This window comes from Nannospalax galili, unplaced genomic scaffold (assembly GCF_000622305.1).
Source record: "Nannospalax galili isolate Female #2095 unplaced genomic scaffold, S.galili_v1.0 scaffold737, whole genome shotgun sequence".
In the NCBI taxonomy this organism is placed as follows: Eukaryota; Metazoa; Chordata; class Mammalia; order Rodentia; family Spalacidae; genus Nannospalax; species Nannospalax galili.
In genome coordinates, this window is record NW_008341172.1 from 210,029 (window position 1) to 236,545 (window position 26,517).

The following is a 26,517-nucleotide window of genomic DNA, read 5'->3' on the forward strand; positions in this document are numbered from 1 at the left end:
GGGTTACAATTAAGAACTATTCGAGTAAGGAGGGCCAGGCTGGGTACTACGTGAGTCTCACAGGCTGCTTGAAACTGTGTAGGTGCAGTCTTTTAAAAAAGAAAAAAACCCAAAACATCAGCTGGGTATAATGCCACATAGCTGTATAATCCCAGCACTTGCCAGGCTAAGAAGGGAGGACCTTAAGTTCAAGGCCAGCCTGGGCAATACACTGAGACCCTGTCTGAAGGAAAAAACAAAAATTTTTTACAGAAAGATGCACTGACTCTTCCCTAAGTTTCCCAATCTTCTCACCTATGGCATCTTCTCTCTCACTGTCTGCCTCATGAAATGCGATGGTGACGGGAACAGGTGCCACCATCGCAAACAAGAGAAACATTAAAGAATTGAAGAGTACTTTGAAATAGTTTTATTGGCTCATAAGACCTTTGCATATAAAAAAAATACCCAAAACACTATGCAGTATTAAATCACAATTACATTTTCTTTTACCAATTGGAACTACCCAGAATATACATTTTTAAAAGAAAAAAACCCTACTTAACTGAATTTTGAAATGACATTATGACTTAAATACTATGACAAAATAGATAATTCATTATAACATTAATTGCACAAAGCTGCCAGATATTTTCATAAGCATAACCATTGCACAGAGTGCAAATGAACACAATTTCAATGGTACACATTTAGTTGAAGTAACCACCTCCATCTACGGAACTCTTTAATTTCTGGCACAAAATGTTGGTCTGTCTTAACTTTCCCCCAGGCAATCAACTCCAAGATCCAGTGACTTCTGGCCTTCCTCAAGGTAGAAGCATCCTGCTGTCACTGCCAGAGTCAGCACCGCCTCTGCTTAAAGAAGTCAGCTCCTCGAAGCTCCTCAGGCAGGTACTCCTGGTCCACAGGCTCAATGTACATGGGGTTGTACTTGTAGCCTTTGCCGTACCCCAAATCCTTCATTAGCCTGGTGGGCGCATTCCTCAGGTGCAGGGGTACAGGGGGCAGGGGCCCCTGGTGATTCCGCAGACAGGCTTTCACATTGTTATAGGCGCTATACACCTCAATGGACTTTGGGGCTCTGGCAAAATAAACCACACATTGGGCAAGAAGCACCTAGGACACAGAAAGGCACATGTTACCAGGAAGAGGCCACAATTTTGCTTGGCAGAGTACTTTAGGATTCCTCTTAGTTAATTCTTAGAAGAGTCTTACTTTTGTGGGGAGGGACTTTCCACTTGGTTTGGACAATTTACTATCAGAGAAAGAACTAAGAGATGAGAAATAAGTTGGACCAGTGGGTCTCATTTTTTTTTTTTAAACTAAAGAGCATTTCACTAAATCAAATTTTTCTTAAGCCCTCAATATATGAGGCAGATGAACAGAAAGTAGTTCTGTGTGGAGGTGAACCTGCAGAGGCCTGTTTAGTGTTTCCAAATTCTTTGCCCTCCAAAAAGTCTAAAACACTCACTGCCTCTGAGCCTCAGGATTCCTGTGCACAGTTGGAAAACATGGTTTTATCTCTGGGTCTCAGAACACCTGTGGACAGTTGGAAAACATGTTTTTTTCCTCTGGGCCTGGTGGCACAGTTCTGTAATTGCAAACCATTCAGGAGCCTGAGGCAGGAGAATTTGCAAGTTTGAGGCAGGCTGCCTGGGCTAGAGAATAAGTTAAAAGACTATTCTGAGCAACTTAGTGAGACCCTGTCTCAAAATAGAAAGTAAAAACAGGGCTGTGGCTATACCTCAGTGGTAGAGCACTTGCCTCACAAGCACGAGTTCTGGTTCAATTCCCAGTATCACAAAAACAAAACAAAACCAAACCTCATTGGTCTGGAAGGTCTCATCTCTCTAGGAGGCTAAGATTCTACACAGTGAAGTCCAAAAGTTGAGCAGCTTACTCAGTGGCTTAATGCAGTTCAAGAAGAGACAGAACACAAGAAACGGCACAGATTTGCAAAGAGCTGAGCTGATACTTTACCTCACATTCGGGCATGCCTATGAAGTGACAGCCTTGATAGGCAGCAACTGCTTGTGCTAATGCAGATGGGTCTGCCAGACCTGTCACACACAGAGACAAAGGAAAGTTTAAGTTATAAAACACTATTGTTCAGCTGTGTTAATGTGTGGCTGCAATCAGAGACTGTTACTGAAGGCACACTTAGGGACCAAAACAACTGAACACTATTTAGAGACTGATGTATCTCTCATCTCCAATTGCATTAAACTGAGTGGTTGGTTACTTTGGTCAAGAATTGCCGTTTGGGGCTGGAGAGACGGCTCAGCAGTTAAGAGCACCAGCTTCTTTTCCAAAGGAACATCTACAACTTCAATTCCAAGGATCTGATTGCCCTGTTCTGGCCTCTGGGAGCATCACACACATATGGTGCACTTATATACACGTATGCAAAACACTCATACACATAAAATAACCATGCCTCTTATGGATAAAAATTTCTAATAGGAAAAACAAGAGATTATTTAACATAACAGGAGTAAAGGTCATGAAGACATTCATAAGGGTGGATACATAAAAACAAAACATCTCTAAGATCAAAGAAAATGCAAAACTTTTCTGATCTTTGTCTTGAAATGGTGTCTAGAATCTTTCCTTTTCACCCCAGGAACTAACTGCCCAATGAGAATCTTAACAGCTGGCTGCAAAGCAAATGAAAAGCTAATGTTCTGTATTTCAATACTCTAAAAAACCTTGAACAGACATTCCTGAGGGGAAATGGTAACTCCACGAACAGTCCAAGCACATGCACACCAAACTACAGGAGACACCTCAGGGCAAATCTTTTCCTGCCTGTTCTGCAGGATCCCAAGTCCTACAGAACAAGAGTCTGCAGGAGTCCAAGAGTAGCCACACTCCCCATCTCATAATGCTGCGATGTAGATTCTCTCCTACTCACCAATGTCCTCGCTGGCAAACCTCACCAGCCTCCTGGCCACATAGAGTGGGTCCTCTCCTCCCTCAAGCATGCGTGCCAGCCAGTAGAGGGAGGCATTCTGGTCGGAGCCACGCATGGCCTTGTGTAGGGCAGAGATGCAGTTATAGTGTTCTTCTCCTGCAACCAAAGAGAACAGTCACATGGGTGCCTCGTGTGCCTCCCTGGCATACAAAATAGCACTAAAGCAAACCTCAAGTGTGCTAGGGAAGGCAGACATGAGAGCAGCTCTCCAGGTGTACTCAGTGGGGAGTGATGTCTGGATCAGCCCCAGGGCAGCACATGTGGGACCCCATTCCTCAGTCCTGTTTAGAGAAAGCTGCTATGGAGAAATTCCTGATTGCCATGCAGTGTACACATGGACACAGAGGCCAGCAAAGGGAAGGAGGGGTCAGTGTACACTCTCAAGGGTTATTGCTACACCACAGTGTACTGTCAGAGACAAGGGAGGAGTGGGGGCAGTTTCATGCATTCTCTGCCCCCACAGTCTATTTGAAGAAAACTGAGCCTGGTCATCGCCTCAGGATGGAGGGAAATGACAAGGACAGCTGTTGCAGCCCATTTGTTCCTCAGTGTCACTGCCAGCTGCCTTCCTGATATTCAAAGCCTGTGGTCGTTAAGCCACAGACTCTATGTAGGGGCACTTTTGTGGTAGGGGACTGGCACACCCTCACCATTTGGACTTAAGATTTGTTTTTGTGTTTTTGTTTTGTTTTTTTGAGACGTGGTTTCACCATGAAGCTCTGGCTTTCCTGAACTCGCGTGTAGGCCAGGCTCACAGAAATCCACCTGCTTCTGCCTCCTGAATTAAGGGTGTATACCACCACCTTTTAGTGGTGCCCTGATATTATTACACTTTTTACCATGAATTCATAGACAAGCAAATCAGTAACATCTGCTTTAGAAAAATCTTATTTAAAGGCAGGAAATCACAGCTAAACAATTGTTAAGAATAAGCACTACTATGTATTTCATGATTTTCTGACCATCGTCTCATGTAGGTTCAAGGACAAAACATCTCTAACAAGGCAGAGGATGCTGGTCCTGAGCCCTCACAGAAGAGTCCTGCTCTGTGGTCATCAGGAGGCACATCAACAGTAAGACTGTCTGGTGGGCACAGCACTCTGGCTCCAGGAACAAATCCTAGCAGCTGCTAAGACGATACTTGGTCTTCAAATGGAGTGATAAGATACTAGCCTACGAGAGAAGGAATATCTGAGAGGTTGGTGGCAGGGCCTCAGTGACTGCAGTTCCTAAGGAAACCCAGGAAGATCAACGGCACCAGGGCAGTTACTAGATTTGTATACAGTGCCCATTGTGTGGTTTCCCTAGTGAACTGAGTAGTGTCCTGGGTGATTCACATGGCTCTGGCACTTTTCCACTCTGTGACCTGGGCACCCTGTGCTCAGTTTCCTATGCAAGGCAGGGCCTGGGGTAGGAAGGCACAGACTACTTCTAGCCCACTGTCTGTCAAATCTACACTGCCCAACACAGGTTACTCATCTCCTGGTTTTACTAGGTCCATATAAGAGGCAATCCCACTGGTACAGTGGACCAGTGCACAGGTTCTGGGGCCAGGTAGCCTGGGCGTGAACCCCAAACTTACCAACAATGCAGTCTTTGGTAAGTTCTCCATACCTCAGGGTTCTCGTTGATAAAATGTGGTTGCTAAGACTGCCTCCCTCAGAATTATATTAAAGATACAGGGTACAGAGCAGGCACTACAGAAGCACCATTTCTATTAAAGCGAGAGTTAATCTCTAGCCTACGCTACCTTTCACCTTTGCTTCTATTATATTCTGCTGACAGCCGGAGATTTCACATGAGGTCAGTATGTGGCAGAGCATTTGTTTTTGTTTAGAAATTTATTTCCTCTGATGTTGAAACGTCTGAACTACTTACTGGATCCTACTAATGGGCAACTGTGTTGTGACATTAAAAGAAAAAAAAACAAACAAACAAACTCTGAAGGAGGGAGGTTTTGTCTCACCAGAGTTACAAAAAGTCTAACAGGTTTCCAGGGCAATGAATCTCTAAACCCTATTTATGGAGCAGCCTGTGAGAACACACTTCTTGAGAATGTGTTGTATTTATGTATGTTTGTGGATCTTCTGTGGAGAGAACATGCTGGAAGTGGCTTGGCAGTGTGTAAGCACACTATTAGGACATGTGGTATGGGGTCCTCAAGGCTGTGCCAACAAGTAGCTTCCACTGCCTTAGTTCTTTCTTCCTGGGGCAGCAAAAAGCTACTAAAAAGATATGATCCCTTATACAGGACTCCCTAGCGCTGGATACTTCCAGGGGTGACTCCTCAGTGACAAGCTCTAGGTAGGGTGAGCTTAGTGACTTGACAATGGGTCTAACATAGAGGCACATGAAGACAGTGAGGAAGGACATCTCGGGAAACAACCCAAACTGAATTTGAGACTTAGTTTTACCACTTGCTTTGTGAACAGAGGCAAGTTTTATGTAAAGTGAGGATAATACTAAAAAGCTACCCTCTAAAGTTATTTTGGGAATCTATTTTTAAAAAGTGTGTAAAACACTCAAATAGCATTCATAAATGTCCTATGGATTTTAACTGGCAATGGTCCAGTCAAAGCACAGGTCCTCTTGGACAACGAAAAAGGCCATTGCGGCTGGACCCCAGGAGCAAGGGAGAGCCCACAGGTCAGAATTTGCTCACTCTGAAAATTTCAGTTTGCTCTTCTCTCATTTTTGTCTTTGGCCATAAGCAAAGGATGGTTCCATGTCCAGATGGTTTACTTTTCAAGCACTGACAAGCACTCAAGGGAGAGCTCGTTATGTGAAAAGGCCCTTGCTGAGGCACATGCCCAGCAGAATATAGATGGGGCTGTGTGTTCAAGGTGTCCTTAGCATTAATTAACAGCCCACAGTAGCTGTGTTGAGGGTGCCCTGGTCACTCTGAGGATATACAGCAAGTCTGCTCATTATCAGAGGCCATGCCCAGGACCAATGGCATTCTCTAGCTCCTCCCCAATTCTCTAGTCAGTAAGAAGGACTCTCATCATCAAGAAACATCAGAGCGGAGACACAGTTGACGTGCGACCTGGAAGCCTTGTTTATCAGCTTCCTTTCTTGGCAGAACTTTTAAAGGCATGAAAATCCCACTCCATAGTTACTGCAACATGATGCCCTTCAGAGTCACACAAATGTTCTAGAATACAGTCCAGTCTAATCTACAGTAAGCCATCTTCATCCCTACCTCCTTCATAAAAAGTCACAAGTGTGCTGTGCTTACAATATTTAATATCGCCAGCTCACAGATTTAATAAGAGCAGATATATCTGCCATCTATAAATGTGGCTCTATGCAAACACAAAGGACACACTACAAAATTAAGTTTTCAAAGAAGCTACTACAAAACAAAACAATCAACATTCTTTTAAACCTACATTTAGACTCTAAAAATGAAGGGTTTTAACTCTTAAATAAACTGTAAGTCATTCACTAACAAAAGTTCCCTTTTCACTTACTGCCTTTGCAAGTGATGACAGGAATCTCTGTCAATGACTTCATGGGCTTTCAAAGTGCTATGTTCTAGCAGGCTGTACCAGACAGCAATGGGAAAATATGGGTCTAACAACCTTAAAGATGAAGGAGAAGGCTGCAATTTCAAACCTTAAGCTCTTAATTCTTTTCAAGGCAGTTTATTTTATGCCTACTTTCAGAAAGGTCAGCCTGAAGTGGGAGGCTTAATTCTATTATTATATGCAGACCACATGGAGAATCTAGGACATGCTTTGGACATGGCTGAAGGTCAGAGGCTTAGAAATGAGCACATGTGCAGACACTTGTCTCTGCAGCTTGACTCTTCCCGAATTCCAATCCCTCACCTGCGCGGTCGTATAAAATGTGGGACCGCTGAAGGCCTTCCTTCACATCGTTCTCAGTGATCAGAACTCGGCTAGGAGAATAGGTTTGGCCACTCTTCTTACAGAACATCTTCCTAGAGCTTAACCTGGCCAGCACCGCCAGTTGCAGTCCATTCAACCCAGTACGGGCATCACCATCGCTGAGGTAAGCCAGAGTGTCGACTGCTTTATCTTCTATGAACACGGAGGGCCTGCAATACAAACCAGTGTCCACAGCTGTCACACTGAGGTCATAACTCATTTTTCAGCACATCTTAAACAGATTTGAACTTTTCAGGAAGACTTCTGAGTTCAAGGCTTTTTACCTCTTATTATTCTGAATTATTGTTTACCTAGATAAGCATTTTTGAGACTGAAAATTGATCAGATTTCAGAAGCTATGAGGGTATGCCACTTTACCAGCTATGAGAGAAAGGGTATCTCACTGTATCTCATGAGCTGAGAGGCTATCACACTCTATCTTATGAGCCACAGAGGATCTCTCACTGTACAAGTTCACTCTCACAAGCTTGTGTGAAGCAGGGCATCAAATACTATGTAAAGTCACTATTGACAAGTGGGATGTCTGTTTGTGCCCTACAGAGCAGCAAAAACTATTAGATTAGCATCTCATTATAGTGTACTGAATTTCAAGTGCAAAACACATCCTGTGACATGGGAATGCTTAGACCACCTTCCACACGGGGTAAAGGTTAGAATATTCTCTAATCATGTAGTTCAACTGCCTCATTTTACAAACAAACAGGGTTCTCAATGGCCTGGGCACAGAAGACATGGGAACAGAACTCTAGAATTTTGGCCTGGGACATTCTTGGAAGGCAGCATGTCATGTCATGTGGGTATTAAAACCTGCCCAGTCAAGGTGAGAGGGTAGCAGGTAATTTCCACTAGCCTAGAAACTGATTAGAAGACTCTACCAGCGCTTGGGTCCCAATTGCTTAATCTCAATCCACCTGTCAAGACTAAAATTTACAATCACATTTATTCATTCATATATTTCTTTTTTGGGGGGTTTTGAGGCAGGGTCTCTCTATGCAGACCAAGTTAGCATTGAACTTTCGAAAATCTTTCTACCCGACTCCTGAGTGCTAGCATTATGGGCGTCTGTCACAATGCCTGGATACGATCACACTTGTAAGTTCAGACCTTCATAAAGGTCTAACTATGATTAGTTTTCAAGACTGATTCAGTAAATGGTCTCTTCCCAATCTAGTTAGACAAGCCATCCAGCACATTTCATTATTTAGGAGAGCCCAGTCATTCCTGGTTGAGTAGTTAACTGCATATTTTGAAGGAAAAAACAATTTTTTAAATTCACTAGTTCATCCATGCCACTAAAATATTTTTATCTCATGTGTTACAGACATTCTGGGGGTGGGGGAGAGGAAACACAAATAACAAAAATGCCATAATGAAACTTTATTTTTTTATGCTAATAAAAATAATTTCAAAAAATGCCATTCTCACTAGGAATGGTGGCACATATTTTTAATCCCAGTACTTGGGAGGCAAAGGCTGGTGGATCTCTGTGAGTTTGAGGCCAGCCTGGTATACACAGTGAGTTCCAGGCCAGTAAGGCATACAGAGTGAGACCTTGTCTTAAAATGACATTCTCAGCTGGGTGTGTTAGCACATGCCTTTAATTCCAGCACTGTAGGGGGGATCTTTGTGAGGTGAGGCCAGCCTGGTCTGCATAGTTAAGTTCAGGCCAACTAAGGATATAGGAAGACTCTGTCTCAAAACAAACAAAAAAAAAACCAAAAGGACTTTCTGGCCAGGTATGGTGGAACACACCTTTAATCCCAGCATTCTGGAGGCAGAGGCAGGTGGATCTCTGTGAGAGTGATGCTAACCTGGTCTACATAGTGAGTTCCAGGACAGCTGGGGCTACAGGTGACCCTGTCTTCAAAAAGACAGGAAAAAAAAAAAAAAAAGAACAATCATGAACATGATCACAAATTTAAAGAACACATGAACAAACAAAGAACTAAAAGAAGATAGGGATAAACTTCTGAATGAATTCACAAAAGAGATAGAAACATTGAAGAAAACTCAAAAAAAAAAAATCTCTTATTTTCCAAGTGTTCCAGATTTCTAGTTATTTACTGTGGGTGGCATCACATATAAGACAACTAGCTTGACTTAGCTTTCTAACGCATTACTCTCTTCTCAGATTCTTGATAACTACTTAGGCTCCAAAGCTCTGGTGACAGCCTGAAGACTGGCCTTCCTCCCTTCTAAAGGCAGCGCCAATCAGCAGAGTCCTCACCAGAGAATTCAACACACACCCAGACTATATCACTGGCACTATGAAGAGCCTATGGAACATTTCTCCACCAGTGATGGGATTTTCTGTAAGATGATTTAAAGAAAATGAGAAGAAACATACTAACAAAAATATGTAAAAGAAGGACAGCAGCCCACCATGACTGATCTGGAAGGGCATACTGGGGAAGAGGGAGGGAGAAGAAACAAAATTCCCCGAATAGCTCCTTTCTGCCTTGAAACTAATAAAAGCAATGCCTTCCATCTCCCAGGAAAGCTTCCTAGCAACACAAAACCTACAGAATAAATGGGGGAGAAAAGGGATCCAGTGGAAGCCCCATGAGGTGTGCTGCTGGTCTCATCTCTGCATCCCCAGTAACTGCTGAGTGCCTGGAGGACAGAGATGGGCTCTATCCTCCTGCTGTAGTACCAATGCCTGGCACATAACAAGCATTATTTGTGCAATGAATGGACTAACAGCTTTCTTTCTCACCATCTCAAGGTGAGACACTGATTTCTTTTTTGTGTGTGGGGGGGTCTCCCTGTAGCCCCAGCTGTCCTGGAACTCACAGAGATCGGCCTGCCTCTGCCTCCTGAATGCTGGGATTAAAGGCATGCGCCACCATGCTCAGCTGAGACACTGACTGTTTACAACTAGAGACAATACCACATTGTCATGTGTTACATTTCTTTATGATTCAATCAGTCATTAACCTTACTGCTAATTTAAAAACAAAGTTTGGATCATACTGTAGTTTCACATTCTTAAAATTTTAATACCGATTTGAAAAATAAATAAGCTGCCCAGACCCCTGAATATTAGTTCTAAAGTAAATACACATTATAGTAAACTTAGAAGACAAAGGGATAAAAGTAACCTCCTGCTGGGTTACCTGAATATTGTTTTGGTATATATTTCTTTTCTGTGACTGTGCCTTTACTGCTCCATGGATTAATAAACAGCATACTATGACTAGGCTTAAAGAGTGGTCAGGTAGTGTATGCTCTTGGGAACAGGCCCTTTCCCTTTAACTTTTTTTTTTAAAATTTATTATTTTTATTTTATGTGTATGCGTGTATTGCCTGCATGTAGGTAAGTGCACCCATGTCGTGCAACGCCCATGGAGGTCAGAAGAGGCTGTCGGATCCCCTGGGACTGGAGTTAGACAGTTGTTAGCTGCCATGTGGGTTCTGGGATTCAAACCCTGGTCTTCTGCAAAAACAACCAATGTTCTTAACTGCTGAGCCACCTCTCCAGTCCCATCCTTTTTTGACTTTTAAATTCCTAACCGAAGGATGTCTTTTTTAAAATGTGTGTAGAGAGAGGGTCTCACTGCATAGCTCTGGATAGAACTTGCTATGTACTCAAACTCACAGAAACATGCCTGCCTCTGCCTCCTGGGTGCTGGGATTAAAAGCATTCACCACCACACCCATCTGTATATGTGTTTGCCTGTGTGGGAACAAGTGTGTGCATTTTTGTATGTGTGCATGCAGAGGCTCAAAGTTGATGCCCAGCGTATTCCTTGACTGCTCTCCACCTTATACACTGAAGCAGGGTCTCTCAATAGAACCCAGAGCTCACTGATTGGACTAGTCTAGCTAGCTGGGATTAGAGGCATGAGCCACAACCCCTGGCTCTAAAGTATAAATTATTCTGCTGTTCCAGTTTGGAGTCACAGAAAGTGAGGTCGCCACACAGTAAAGCTATCACTCCTTTATCTGCTTAGGTATGATCCATATTCCCAACTTTACTTCTCCCCAAAAGGACAGAGTATTTTTTTAAACAATAAATCCGTCAGCAACTCAATCCAAATAAAAGGGGGTTGCTGATGTCACTTAATGGCCACACTAGCAAATCACAAAATGAAAAATCTCTGAAGAACAATGTGCAGGAAGTTCTAAAGGGTCTATCTAGCACTCAACTATGACGCAAATTCCTACTTATGTAAGTTGTGAAAATAATAATAAAATAAGACGTGAAGTACCCTGGGGGTCAGTGAGAGAGCTCAGTAGGGTAAAGATGCTTGCTGCCAAGCCTGACAACCCGAGTTTGATCCCTGGAACCCACCTGGTGGAAGAGAACTGACTCCCATAAGCTGTCTTCTCACCTGCACATGCACGTGTGACATGTGTGCAAAATAAATAACATAAAAAGTATTTACCAAACCTTTCAGCAAACAGTAACTAGCACAAAAATATCTTGAAAGTATCTAATCTATAAGGTTTAATATTGATTTTTTTACATTTAAGCATAAACTTACAAAATGTTTTCAATTTGGGGGGGCTGGGAAGATGGCTCAGTGGGTAAAGTGCTTGATAGCTATCCAGTTTAGCTATAGCAGCAAGCCCCAGGTTCAAAAAATAAGGTGAAATGTTATACAAGAAGATGCCTGACATCAACTTATGGCCTCCATACATGCATGTACAGGTCAGTACACCCACATACACATGTGCATACATGTGTAGCACACACACACACACACACACTGTTTTCAATTTGGAAAGAAACTTCAATAATAAAAGAATTAAATGGAGGTAAACCCTACTTTGAGAATAGATTACCCAAAATCTCACAGCATCCTATAAGAAAATATGGAATAAATCGTTAAATTATATTGCCATAAAGTAATAAAACTGAGGCTGGTGAGATGGCTCAGTGGGTAAATGCTGCCAAGCCCGTGTTCGATTTCCTCAACCACATAGTAGAGAGAACCAACTCACTTAAGTTGTCCTTTAACCTCTACACTTGCACCACTACATACATGAACCCCCACACACATATAAAATAAATGCAAAATATAAAAATAAAGTAACAAAACTTCTTCTGCAAGGGAAAATTGGTTAAAATAAAAGCATTGGAAAAGATCATATTCCTGGTTAACAGACACAGATGAATCAGAGAGTCTAGCTCCCTGGACTGAAGGAAAATCTTTGATCTTAAGAGGAATGGAAGAAACTCTCCCTTCTGTTTTCTCTCCCAGGGGCCTGAACTCTTGTACATTAGTGTTTTGGTTTTGTGGGTTGCTCTCCACAGATGATACTGGGATCTGGAGAATACTATTTACATGTAGGGTGAATGTTTTAGCAGGAGTGAAAAACTGAAGATATATTTGTGACTTCATGGGAAAACAAAAGAAGACAGACAGCTTTGTTAAACTGTCCTTTAAATTCTAAGTCAAACTCTGAATCTACCTCACTAAGGAAAAGGAGTATTAATTTCATGGCCAGGATATCAATTTCTAGAAAGTATCTTAACTGCAGATGCAGACACCTTAAGATTCCCAAATCTCCAGGGACAGAACTTGCAACCCAGGTCAGTGCAATGTGCAGATCCGCTAAAAGGCAGACTTGCTACACCATAGATGGGATCTGTTGTCCTAACCCTTTGCAAATTAAGAGTTGTCCTTATAACAAATATAAAGTATACAATGGTTAGAATAGAAACACTATTAGCATCCATCTCTGTCCACCCTGATGCTGAGAACTGTTCTAGCAACATGTAGTCAGCACAGCGCCTTAATACCTGGCTCTACCATGCTCAAGCTGGGCAATCAAGTTAACCTCAGTGTACCTGGTTCATCCAATAAGAAGTCAGTGATTCCTATTAGCAGAGCTGGAATGAAGATTAACTAAGACACTGGATGTGGTGGTGCAAGTCTTTAATCCCAGTACTTGGGTGGTAGAAGCAGAGACAAGTTGATCTCTGTGATCTAGGCCAACCTGGTCTGCATAGCGAGTTCCAGGCCAGTTGGGGCTACAGGAAGACCCGATCTCAAAAACACAAACAAAACAAAGAAAGGTAAAGTAAGAAATGATAATGTAAAGCTCAGAGCAGTACCCGTCCTATCATGAGCTCTAAAATATAGTCTGGGGGCTGGAGAGATGATTCAGCAGTTAAAGAGCATTGGCTGCTCTTGCAGAGGACCCAGGTTCACTTTCCAGCACCCGCACGGCAGCTAATAAGCATCTGCAACACCAGTTCCAGGGGATCTAATGCCCTCTTTTGACCTCCATGGACACTGCACAGCACAAGTGCACTTACATACATGCAGGCAATACACTCATACATTTAACTGCAAGTCTTCAAGGAAAAGTCCCGAACTCTGATCCTTCTACAATAACCAGAGATAAATTAAAACAAAACTAATTTTCTCCACAGAGAGAACACACTTCACAGATAAATGTCATCTTTCTCTGCTTAATCCCATGGAGGTAGGTATCTTTCCAAATTGTACTACACCATATGCCTGGGAAAAGGTTGCAATGGGTTGAATAGTGACCTCAGAGGTTACAGTCCTATTCCTTAACAACTATATAATTGACCTTATTTTGAAATAAAGAGTCTTTGCATATGTACTGAGGATCTTGAAATGAGGGCATCTTGGATTTAAAGTGCATCCTAAGTGTGATGACAAATGTCTAAAAAAAATGGGGCTGGAGAGATGAGCACTGACTGCTCTTGCAGAGGACCTGGGTTTGATTCCCAACACCCACATGGCGACTAACAACCACCCGTAATTCCAGTTCCAGGGGATCCAACAACCTCTTCGGAACTCTGCAGCCACTGTATGACACTGGTGCACTTACACACATGCAGGCAATACATTCATGCACATAAAAGAAAAATAAAATATTTTAGATAAAAAGATCTTTTTAAAGATTTAAAAAATATTTTTGATTGTGTGTGTCTGGTCTGTGGGTTATGTGCACATGAGTGCAGTTCCAGTCTAGAGATGTCAGAGCCCCTGGAGCTGGAGTTACAGGTGACTGTGAACACCTAACATGGGCACTGGGAACCAAACTCTGGTCCTCTGCAAGACTGCAAGCGCAGTATGCACTCCTAAGCCCTGGGCCATCTCTCCAGCCCTCAAGAGATGCCTTTATAAGAGGCAGTGAGAGAAGATACAGGGACAGTAGACAAGGTCAGGTGAAGATGGATGCAAAGACTGGTGTTAACAGTCAGAAGCTAGGGAGTGCCAGGAGCCCCCAGGTTCTAGAGCCTCTGGAGGAAGTGTCCCCCCTGACACTTTGATTTTGGAATTGGCTTGGTTGAAAGCTAAGAATAAAATACTATTGTTCTATGCAACCTAGTGTGTGTAATTAGTTACAGCAGCTACAGGGAACTAACACAAGGCCCACAGATTTGTTTCTGGTGGTGTTTCCATGTCATTTTCATGTGTTCCATTTTTTTTTCTTTAAGCATATTAGTTTTCCTTTATATTAGCACAGCTATGTTATTAATGTACCTTTTTACCTTATATCGATGTAGTTTTCAGAAAAATAATGTATTCTATACTTACAACACATTCTGGCTGGTACCTTTTATTCCAGTGTTTGACTACCTTTCTTTTACTATTGTCAAAAATTATTATAAAGGCAAGCAAAGCAATTTAAATTGTAAATTGGGGGGCATCTACAGTGTTCTTGTTTTGGAGCCATGGGGCCATCTTGTCTGGGACTCCCAGATTATAGAGAAAAGCCATGATTCAGAGCGCAGCCGCAGTGGCCTACACAGGGACAGACACCTTCATCTTTTATCCAGCTCCTGAGATCATGATGAGCCAGATGATCATGCAGCAGTTCTGGCTTCTCATTCCATCCTCTTCACCGGCAGAGATAGATGCGCTCTACGGAGTTCAGAACAACTGCTTCTTCAGAGGTGCTTTACATACACACATGCCCTGAGGTCTGGGAACTGTACGTAGTCTTTAATAGCAGCAAGTGGTGCAGGATGACTGAACACTGGTTTATGTTCTCTTTCTCAGCAGTACAAGCTTGCCACCAGATTTCCAAAATTTACCAAGATCCAAACAGCAAACTCCATTGTTTGTATCCTGAGACCAAAATGTGTTTGGTGAGCAAGACACATGAGAATTGTTGATTAGATATATAAGCCAAAGAACTATGAGCACCCAGAGGAGGAGCTTTCTGATTTTATCCAGTTAAGTTCTGCTTGTCTCTGAAACTAACTCAGCACTCCTTCATCTTGGAGGCAAAACATTTGTTTTCACATCTTCTAGCTCTAAATCAAAGCACCTTTTTAATAATTAAAAAAATATTATTATTTCTAAGAGTGTATGAGTGCAGGCATGTGAGTCCACAGCATGCATGTAGGCCAGAGGACCACTCTCAGGAGTCAGTTCTCTCCTGCCACTTGGGCTCCAGGGATAAAGACCAGGTCATCAGGCTTGCATAGCAAGTGCTTTTACCTGCCGAGCCATCTCACTGGTCCTAGATGTAAGCTTAGACTGCCATTCCTTGTGGGGTTGTGTAACTATATGTGGGGGTTGTAAGAAATTTGGCAAAAGTAAGGCTTCTGAAAGTGCAATGACCAAAAATTAATTCCAAAGCCGAACACGTAATGGCCTGAGGTGCTAGTGGCAGTGCTCCTGCAGGCTGCATCATACCACTGTAGCTTGGGTTCTCAACACACAGTATGTGTACTTTGCACTGTGCATGTTTTCACATCACGAAACACCAATCAATGCTGACTGGAAAATTTCAATTTGAGATTACTGTATGCTCTGGATTGAGGTGTTTTTAATGTATATAAAGTTTCACGCTCTTACAAAAATGTAATGGTTTAAGGTGGACATGATGGTACATGGCTGTAATCCCAGATGCACATTCATTGCTCTCCAAAGAGGAATTACTGACTGGGGGAAGTCTTTCAGCTAGATCACCGCAATCAAATCTGACTAGTGTACATAAGGGTAAACACATACTTGATGCTAGTCAACAAGGATTTGAAAGTAAAATTCTACCAATCACAACTAAAAGACAACAATTATTCTTGGCAACTGGAGTGGCAGTTACTTCTAGGAAATTACTCTGAATGTGCTTGTTTTTTTTTTTTTTTTTTTTTTTTTTTTTTTTTTTCACACCTAACTTGTCAGAACTGTTAGCAAGGAGGTCAATTAACAGATCTAAGGTTAATACTCACTACATTTTACTGTGCTTGCTGTTGATAAAAAGGGCAATGATGTTAAAGAAAAAGGATATGAGGGGCTGCAGAGATGGGTCAGTGGTTAAGAACAATGGCTGCTCTTCCAGAGGACCCAGGTTTGGTTCCCAACACCCACATAGTGGCTAACAACCATCCATAATTACAGTTTCAGAAGATGTGATGCTGCCTTCTGGCCTTGGAGGGCACTGTACAACATGGGTGCACTTATACACACGCATTTACAATTTAAAAGAAAAAGAAAAAGGATGTAATACCTGGGCAGTTATCACCTCTGTTGGAAAATATCAAAGAATAAACTATTTTTCAGGAGCTCAAGAGCTGGAACCATAGCAGACAGAAATTATCAAGGGAGAAATGGGGAAAATGGGGACACTTTAAATGGGGAGGGGGAGGAGGCAGGGGAGGAAGGATAAAATAGGGAGAGAAAGAGGAAAGTGAAACAGTGCCTAGCTGGTATAAAAAAAGAGGGAATATTAGTCCAAAACCCTACTGAAAAATTACACATACAATTATCTCTACATGAGTCTTTGAGTATAGCTGAAGGCTACATAACAAGAAACAGTACCAGACAGGAGAAATCTTCCTTTGAGTTATTGGCCAGGGTAGTCTGAGAGACTCCCAAAATTATACAGGCTATTGCCATAGTCCTTGATTATTTCCCAGAACCCGATGGTAAGACCCTATTGCTGAAGACAAGACAAACTTTGCAGAGGATTTGAAACAATGGAGCTGGAACTGACCTGGAAGCCTCCTCCCCCGAAGGCTAGCTCTCACAGCTTTGGAGAGCACTACACAACCTGCTAAGAGAGAACATCAATCGATGGTCCAACCCCAGCTTCAAGGCCTAAAAATACCACATCAATGACCAGCACAGAAAATGATAGTGGTGCAGCAGTGGCACTTTTATCTTGGGGGTAATCAACAGCTAACTAATTGGACTTAAAGTCAACTCAATGGGAGGAAACTCATGTGTGGCACTGTAAGCCTAGCCAAATACACATAGCTGGAGAGGTCATAGATCTTAGAGAAAACTCCAAGGCTATCACATTCCTAGACAAATGTAATTTCTTACTATGTGAAAAATATGGATTCTTGAATTTATAGACAAGTATCCCAATCACCACCCATCAAAGATGATTAGAGGGTCACACACAAAGACTGTGAATTACCCAAGTCTAAGCAGCAAATCTCTACACCTAAGGCTCATGGAACATAGAACAAGGGATGAAGAGAACACTAATGCATCTTTCAAGTCTCATCAGTTAAGTTCCCTCATGCAACAAAAGGCCAGGATCACACACACAAAAAGTCACAAATGGCCAAAATGCAGAGAATTAGAGTCTACAGAGTCCTTGGACAGGACTCCTATATTAAAATCCACCCACCCAGGGCTCAGAGACCATTGCAGAAGAGGGGATGGAAAGATTTTAAGAGCCAGGGAGAAGGTGCATGACCATATAGAAATAGTCCTACAAACTCCTGGGACCCATCTCATATGAACCTATAGCAATGGTGTCAGCATGCCCAAGACCCATACAAACTTAAGCAGACAAAAACCCAGCAGAAAACTGTGGAAATGAAAAGCATGCCCCAATATTAGTTGAAGAATTATTGGCAGCTAATTGCTTCTGGGTGAGGGAGAGCTGATCTTCTTAAAGGGAGGGACACAGATAGGCTGACTAGAACCCAGTGGATGAACTTGCACTGAGGAACATCTGGGGACACAATTTACATGATAGGCCTTAACACAAATGAAAAACGTATGAACTTGCTGGGCGTGGTCGCGTGCGCCTTTAATCCTAGTACTCCGGAGGCAGAAGCAGGCAGATCTCTGTGAGTTCTGTCTCAAAAAGACTAAATAAATAAATAAACCCCCAAAACAACAACAAAAAACTAGTATGAACTCCAGTGGAGGGGGCTATGGGAGGGTGACAAAAGAGATAAAGATGATTTTCTGTATGAAATACATGAAAATTCAATAATTTTTTTTTAAGTTAGGATTTATTCACTCCCTAACCAATTACCAAGCACATAATACCTGCTAGCTTAGCTGTTTTGTTAGTTTATGGGAGGCACAAGAGAGAGAGAATGAAAAGAAGTCACAACCAGTATCGACTAAATTAATGACAGTAGAAAAAGGAAAACATCTTTTGGATATGGTAGCTTTTCACTGACAGATTTAACTTTAGCAGATTAAGAATCACTGATGGTTTATGTGTGTCTCTCGATTTTGGCTAACTAGATAAAATCTTAATTATTCCCTGAATCTTCTCACTTTAATGTGCTTGCCAATCACCTAGAAATTTCTTTAAGTGAAGAAACCGTTGCCATGAGGATGAGCTCCTTGGCTCTACTGACCTTGTTTCTCTTAAATTATGGCAGAGCAGTGAGTGGGAAACCCAGAGTACCTGAGTAACTTAATCTCATGAAATGACATGAAATAAAAGTTACCCTACACGAAAATACAGGATATAAAATTATAGACACATTACAATAACTACACAGAAAAATTTTTTTTTAAAGGTTAGACAATTTCCCCCTTTGTTTTCAATGTGTCTTTATCACATACTGACCTATGTCTATGGATGGCCCACGGATTCTCTGCACCCTCAAATCCAACCAATCTTGGACTGAAAAATAGTTTTTAAAAAATGCATTTGGGGGTGGGGAAGGCTGGAGAGATGGTTCAGTGGTTTAAGAGTACTTGCTGCTCTTGTAGAGGACTGGGAACCTGTTCCCAACACCCACATGGTAGTTCAAAGTCACTTGTAACTCCAATCCTGGGGTATCCAACCCCCTCTTCTGGGCTCTGCACACCCTTAAATACAAGCTGAGAAAACACTTATACTTATAAAATTAAAATAAATAAAATATCTTAAAAAGGGGCTTGGGGTGTGGCTCAGTTGGTACGGCCCTTTTTTGGCCTGCAGGAAGCCCTGGGTTCAGTCCCTATCACCACATAAACCAAATACCAGCCTGGGCTCCATGAGACCCTGTCTCAAAAAACAAACAAAAAAGGTACTTCTCAGGCAAAAAAATGCATTTTTACTAAAGATGTGCAGATCTTTTCTCCTTTTCACTAGTCCCTAAATAATATAAACAACTACTTATACAGCATTTACACTGTATTAGGCATTGTAATCTAGGGAGGGTAGGTGTATAGCTCAGTTGCATGGTATTTATCTGTCAAGAGCAAGGTACTGAGTTGATCCTCAAGACTGCAAAAATTAAAAAGTAAAAAAAAGTAATTTAAGCATGATTTAAAGTATACAAAAAATGCGTGTAGGTTTAATGCAAACAGTACATACCTCCACTTTTTTTTTAGACCAGGTCTCCCTGTAGCTCCAGCTGGCCTGGGACTCCCTATGTAGACCAGGCTAGCCTTGATCTCAAGAGAGCTACCTGCCTCTGATCTCTAGTGCTGGGATTAAAGGCCTGTGCCCAGTAGTGCATGCCTGGAGTGCTATATCTTTCTATATAAGGCATTTAAGCATCTGCAAATTTTATTTGTGAGGGGTCCTGAAACCAATTCCCTAAAGAGACTGTTCTAGGTACAATGACCTGATAGGAGTGTCTTGGGACCCTGTAAAAGCCCAGCCTACACAGGGCTCCTGAGTACCAGCACAATGGACTGGTAACAGCAGGCTCCACACTTTAGTTCTGGTCACAATCCTAACGGCCATCTGATCACAACTGTACTCTAAAATGAAGCAAGCTCTTCTGCCCAGGGGTCCAGGGCCAAATGGTTCAAGGCTTTCAGGAGGCATGCTGGTGACATTCTTCCTACATGTGGGACAGGAGCAAATGGAAGAAGCCAGACACTCAGGGAGACTCTGCTGAAACCTAAACCCTGAGCACACAACTATGCCTTGTACTTTAATCCTAAAGAAAAGTGGCTCCAGAACTCGGCCCCAGAGCAGGCACGAGCAGCTGTCTGGTCCACAGCACGAGGAGGTGGGCAATGGCCTCTCCACAGACCAGATTATGTTCCACTGCATCACTTCAGCTAATACATGAATATCTGATTTCTGATGGACATTTCTGGCAAGAAAGGAAAATCCTCCGCCCGAGGAAATCAAATGGATTATCCAAGACATAACACTCTGCATTACTGTGTTCACAAGGTATCACGACGCAGAGCGAGTCTAAAGGGAATGAGTTGGCCTCTCATATATCTGTCATTTTCAATTCTTTACCTTTATGGAAATAAATTTTCCAAGTATGCAAATATAACTAACTGTATGGGTGCAGTTACATTTGCTTTTATCTATTTTTTTTGAAGAATAAACTGTAGGGCAAAAAGAAAACCAAATTCAATACAAATCTCCACAGACTTGTATCTTAAATCTAGAAGTATGTATCTATCTCTTCTACTCCATGGGAACTTGAAGCCTTTAAAGTAGTAAGGATTCCCATAGTCTTCTAAGCCTTTAAAATAGGAAAAGAACCCTAAGCACAAAAGCAAATGCCCAGGAACTAAATAACACAGCCAGATTAAAGCTTGGAGAATGGTGGACACACTTATCAATGGCTAGAAAGTACACCTTACAAGAAAAGGATGTATCCAGGGAACACCCTTGCTGGACCCTGACCTAGCACATCCCCCTCTTTCATTTTCACTCAGGCAGATCAACATCTCTTCTCTACCTCCACCCTCCCCTGGCTGAGGCCCAGCCTTCTCTGGCTCCTGGCCAGAGATTCTCAGGGAGGTGTGGGTGCCAGGACCCTACACACAGCTGACTTACTCAGAGCTGCTGTTGCTGCTGTGGCTCAGAGGGTCAGTAGGACGGCTAGAGTCCAGGACATGGATTCCCAGTGAGTTGATTGCTCTCATTAAAATAGTCACCATTGCCTCTACGGGAAGCTTCTCAAGAACAATCACCCGACAACGGCTCAGAAGAGCAGCATTGACCTGGAAGGACGGGTTCTCAGTGGTCGCTCCAATCAGTGTGACTGTCCCACACTCCACGTGAGGAAGGAAAGTGTCCTAATCATGGGAGGTAAAGAGAAGAAAGTAATTCCACTCAGCAGCCACCTGCAGAATCCCACGTAAGTTGTCTCTCTACTCTTTCAATTTCCTAATTTTTACTTTTTCAGTACATTCATCAGGTAGGATAGAGCACTTTTAAGAGTATCACTCTGGTTTGTAAGTCTAAAGCACAATGGTTGGAGGCCAGTGTCTTAGCAGGCCAGCCTGATTTCTGGGTAGTAAAACAACTCTAGGTAGAATTCTAATAGTTTAAACAGAAATGACTTCTTCTACTCAATGCTAAACTGGCACACACACACATCAACTATTTACAGAAGACAAAAGCATTAATATTTCCAAAATGTTCTTCCCCTGAAAATACTCAATTAGTGCTGTTCTTAAAAAACTGGTGATATATGACCATCAGACTATCCAGTGGGGAATGCTAAGCCTCTGTCCCACATGAAACCTAGATGCTAACACCCAGAAGAACTCTACAATGTGTTTTCCTCAAAAAGATTCAAATCAGAGGAAAAAGAGGTTATTATTTTTGTGAAATATCTCTACCTACAGTTAAAAAGCTGCAAAAATATAAATCAAAGCAAAAAAGTATGACTGAAAAATATTTTTTCTATTTAGGAAACTGTAAAAGTAGCTTTACTTATAAAAACAATCTATTATTTCTGAAAGCCATTAAAAGAAACACTAATATCTATTATTTTACAATATTTATCTTGATGAGGACTTAAAAGCACAAAAAATAAAGACTTTGATTTTGGAAATAAAAAATATAGGGGAGAGCTGGGTGTGGTGGCAATGCCCCTGATCCCAGCACTTGAGAGGCAGAGGCAAGAAGATCTTTGAGCAAGCAAGGCCAGCCTGGTCTACATAGTGAGTTCCAGGTCAGCTAGGGTTATCAAGAGATCCTGTCTCAAAAAACAAAACAAAAACAAAAAAACCAATGTGTGCGTGTGTGTGTATGAAAAAATTAACTTTTCCTTGGAATAGCCAGAACCCAGGGCTCTGCAGAAGCTGGGCATGTACTTCACATTCTCAGCCCTAAAATAATGGTCTTGATACAGTTTAACTCTTCACAATGACTTTTATTGGAAATTTGATCTGAAGCTCCTCTGATATGGTCAGTTTAGGGGTACAGCAGTCATTGATCAGAGGAAGTATTTTCTTGTCATCTAAAAACATTAAGAAGACTGGGCATGGTATCCCAGCACTCAAGGTAGAGGCAGGCGATCTCTGTGAGACTGAGGCCAGGCTGGGCTACAGAGAGAGTTCCAAGTCAGCTGTGTCTACAGGGAGACCCTGTCTCAAATAAACAAAACAAAAAAGCCAAAAACAGTAAGAAAAAGTGGAGAAACAGGTCTGAAGATGGGCTGATAAGCCAAGGTGTCTTTGAGGAGAGTTACCATTTGTGCATTTATATAGCGCTTTGTATTTTTCAAAGTGAGCTTATGTTCTATATTCCCATTTTATCTACACCACAATCCAAGAGACAGAAAAGAAGTTAATATACCTGCTGAGATTTATTGAACCGATGAATCTCATCAATAAAAAGGATCGTTTTCCTTTTGAAGAAGCTTTTTTCATTCTGAGCTTGTTTTATGACATCTCGTACATCATTTGTCTTGGCATTTGTTGCAGACAATGTCACAAACCTTATACTGTGCTTCTTGCTGTTGTTGGCTATGATGTGAGCCAAGGTGGTCTAGAAAAGGATCACACACAGAGTTTGAAAAACTTATCACAGAGTGGCCAGCATGCATGGGTACCACAAGCAGCATCAGCACTGTTGAACCAATTACCCTGAATGCTGAAGAATGTTGAGGCACAGGCATGATCTGAAATACTACTGAAGTTTTAAAAACTGAAAACACAATAAAGCAAAAACATTACAACTAAAATAGAGAGGTAGCTAAATCCTAGGCTAAATCTGAACTTTTTGCTCTTGTTCCTAACCCCTTTTGATTCTTTTTTGAGGGACTCTAAGATCTTAGGAATCCTAATAAAGAGTGGCCTTCTTGATTTAGCAGAGCCTGCTGACAGCTGTGATCTCTCACCAAAAAGAACATTCTCTCTCCTTCAGCCAAGACACTAAGAGGCTTGGGGACCTAGGACAGAGTTGATCCCAGAACCAAGCAGGGCAGCTGAGAAAGGCAGTGAATGCTGCTAATCAAGACTAATGATCACTAGCTAGCACCTGAGATGGCTGTGTGCCACTTCTGAATGTCCACTCTGGAAAAATTAAAAACAAAGGAGAATCTAGTAAAGATTATGTTCATTCAGAATCTGGTACTTCATGGATGCTCAATGAATATGCACTAGCCATTCTGAGTATTATTATTAGCACTGTAATACTAAGAATGTGAATAAACAGGAAGACTGCTTATTAAAAGTTTGACAAATTTGTTCCTGAACAAAGGCAGCACTTCATTTTCTGAAACTTGTACAGTGCCATCAGACACTGGCTGCTTCTTAAATCCCCACTTACCTGACTGCTGGAATGTGACTATCACCAACTGCCTCACTGAGCAGCCTCGCCCAGTAAACCTTTTGCATTAAACCCTGTGACTCACCACTCATCTCCCTGTAGACTTGTCTCAAAGCCTATGGCCATCAACAGCAGATTCTTCTATTGTTGTACAGAGTTCCCAATTACTAACAATGCTTCTGGCCAAGCACCTAATCAGAGTAACAACTAAATCCACGAGGGCAATATGTCAACAACTGAACCATCAGCATGTTATCTGGAGGCTGGAGCTGTATTTCCATGATGGAGGACACAGGGCAAGGCCCTAGGCTCACAACTGCTACCTGAGGTACACGCCTAAGGTGTTTTTAACCAAAGGGGACAGAGTACAAGGCCCCAAAAGGAGGATGCATTCCAGGAAGTAAAGAGGTGTGGTTGAGGGATGAAGCTGCCTTCGAAGAGGCTAAAAACCATGAATGCTTGTGCATGAAGCAGTCCGAGTCTCAGCCTGAGAAGAGCTCTTTCCATTGTGACCCCGGGCTCAGTCTTCCTCTTCCTAGGGCAGAGCAACCTATGGGCAGGCTATTCATTTTCTTGTATTCTCTAGACCCAAGGTATCTTAAGTACCTTCCTGTGGCCCTGGGCCCTAAGAAGATACACAGAACGTCATAATGCACTGATGCTGTTCTAAAGTGGAAGGCAGTGTGAGAAAGTTATGGAAATGCCTGATGCACACGATATGCAGAAGGGAGTTTCATTTTACTTCTGGAAAAACCAGTTAGAATAAACCAACTACTAGTGCGAGGGAAAGGAAGCATGTAACAGGAAAAAAATTACTTTTTCTATAAATTGAATCGGTATATATGCAAATATAACATACAAATGTTCCAATCTTTGCAGATGAGAATTAGATCACTAAAAATCCGGGCGGAGGGAGCAATGGAACAGAGATAGCTCGCTTCTCTGTCCAACCAGAGCCTCTCAGGAACCTGGGGAGCCAGACTTCAGGTCCCTCATCATAGACTCCGGGTCTGGACCGCGCCCCCAGGCATCCCTCTTCCGGGAGGAGGGGTCGGGACCGAAGGACCGCACCCGCCCCGGACACAGCCGCGGCACTCACCTTGCCGCAACCCGGCGGCCCCCAGAGGATGAGCGAGGGGATCTCGTTGGTCTCCAGCAGCGAGCGCAGCAGCGTCTCCTGTCCCACCGCCCTACTCTGCCCGATGTAGTCCTGCAGCGTATCCGGGCGCATCTTGTCGGCCAGCGGCTTGCCCTCCAGCATCTGCCGGATGTCCTCGGCCGCCAGCGCCCGGGGATGCGCGCGGCCCGCACTGACCGCGAACGAGGTGTCGGCGGCGTCCGCGTCCCAGTGCCCGGGGTCGTCCTCGCCGTCCGCGTCCGCATCGCCGTCGCCCCCCGCCTCCTCCTCCTCCGGTGCCTCCGCCTCGTCCCAGCTGCGCGGAGATGCGCTGCCCGCCGCGGCGGCCGCCGGCCTCTTGCCCAAGCCCTTCCGGGCCGGGCTGCTGGAGCGGGCCACCGGGAAGTCGGGGATGAGGCGCGCGCCGCTAGGCGTGGGCGGCGCGTCGTAGCTCTCACGGCTCTCGGTCTCGCCGCCGTCGTCGCCGTCGTCGCCCTCGCCCTCGCTGCTCTCGGCCGCCGTCGGGGTGGCCGGTTGCTTCAGCGCAGAGCTCTCCGACAGCCGCCGCCGCTTGGGGCCGGGCGGCGAGGGCCCCTTGGCCCGCTCCCCCGCGCGGTGCGGCCCGGCAGCGGACTCTGCGTGCCCCGCGGGGTGCAGCAGCAGGCAGCGGTCCAGGTGCGAGTTGATGTGCGCGGCGGGCATCATCTGCTGGCATACGGGGCACTGCACCTGGTGCAGCTGCGACAGGAAAGGGTCGTCTTCCGGCCCGCTCACCTCCATGGTGGCCGCCGGCCTCCCAGGCGTCGGGCGCCTCAGCACCTGCCCGTGAGAAAGCCGCCGCCCGCCGCTAGGCCCCGTGCCGCGCGACCCTAGCTCGGGGAGGCAGCAGGACGCGCGCGGGCCGAGGGAGGGCGCCGCTCATGCCTCACGTCCGGAGCTCCCGCGTCGGCCCGCCCTCTGCTGGCCGCTGGCAACGCCTCGCGCAGCACGCCGGGAAACGTAGTCCACGACCTCTTACCTCTCCACAGGCAGGCTCTCTGGCGGCCCTTCGGGGACCTCCGGTTGCCCCAATCGCCGCTGGCGATTTCTCGCATTGCACTGCGGGAAATGTAGTTCACTGTCACTCATCCTGGCCGTAGCTCGTCTACTTCCGTCTTTGGGAATGGTCTTTTTGAAGGCTGGCTTGACAGACCGGGTGCGCTGCGGAAGCGTACGCAGTGCCGGGGGGGGGGGGGGGGGGGGTAAAATGCGCTCGTGTGTGTTTGGCTATGTTTTTTTGAGGTGGGGCAGTTTAGAGGCGGGTTGGGGCGGGGGCTGGCGCCGGGGGGGGGGGGGGGGGGGGGTGTTTTAGCCCCCTTGGACCCTGAGTAGCGCATAAATGGGGAGGAGCCCTGGGAACGCGGCTTTCCAGGCTCCCTGGCTTCTGGGAGCATAACCTGAGCGTTAGAGTAGTCAGGGAGGTTTATCTGTTAGTAAGTCTGAAATGCAGGGGAAATACCCAAAACAGGCCAATAGAAAACTGGAGAAAGATTCTGACTTGGAAAAACACAAGCAACTACAGAGGTGGAAAAAAAAGTTCAACTTAGAAGGCTGCATCAAGGAAATGCAAATAAATAGGTTTCTCCTCCCCTTTTAGATTTACTTTTTTGCCCTAGGGCCTGTCGCCCTAAGTACTTGCTTAAGAGATAGTTATCTCGAAGTCTGGAGAGATGGCTCAGAGGATAAGAGCATTGGCTGCTCTTGCAGAGGCTCTAGATTCGATTCCCAGCACCCACATGTCCCTTAACTGTACAACTCTAGTTCCAGGGGAATCGGACTCCCTCTTCTGATCTCAGTGGGCAGTGCAC

The 26,517-nt window shown here is 43.9% G+C and overlaps 1 protein-coding gene across 1 annotated transcript; it reads right to left on the reverse strand.

The window, feature by feature from the left end:
* Positions 1–393: 393 nt before the first annotated feature.
* On the reverse strand, positions 394–25,792 carry Wrnip1 (WRN helicase interacting protein 1). Its single transcript, XM_008836669.2, has 7 exons — positions 24,653–25,792; positions 22,579–22,770; positions 20,827–21,068; positions 6,808–7,037; positions 2,915–3,070; positions 1,981–2,060; positions 394–1,116 (listed from the first exon to the last, which is right to left on the reverse strand). The coding sequence occupies exons 1-7, from the start codon at positions 25,448–25,450 to the stop codon at positions 841–843; spliced, it is 1,974 nt and encodes a 657-aa protein (XP_008834891.1). The 5' UTR covers positions 25,451–25,792; the 3' UTR covers positions 394–840.
* Between the last annotated feature and the right edge of the window lie 725 nt (positions 25,793–26,517).

Excerpts from the sequence above, each read along its gene's own strand:
- Wrnip1 (XM_008836669.2), bottom strand. The coding sequence starts at position 25,450 with ATGGAGGTGAGCGGGCCGGAAGACGACCCTTTCCTGTCGCAGCTGCAC. Across the intron at positions 21,069-22,578 it reads GGTTCAATAAATCTCAGCAG|GACACTTTCCTTCCTCACGT; the intron begins GTATATTAACTT and ends TCCCATGATTAG. Across the intron at positions 1,117-1,980 it reads TAGGCATGCCCGAATGTGAG|GTGCTTCTTGCCCAATGTGT; the intron begins GTAAAGTATCAG and ends TCTGTGTCCTAG.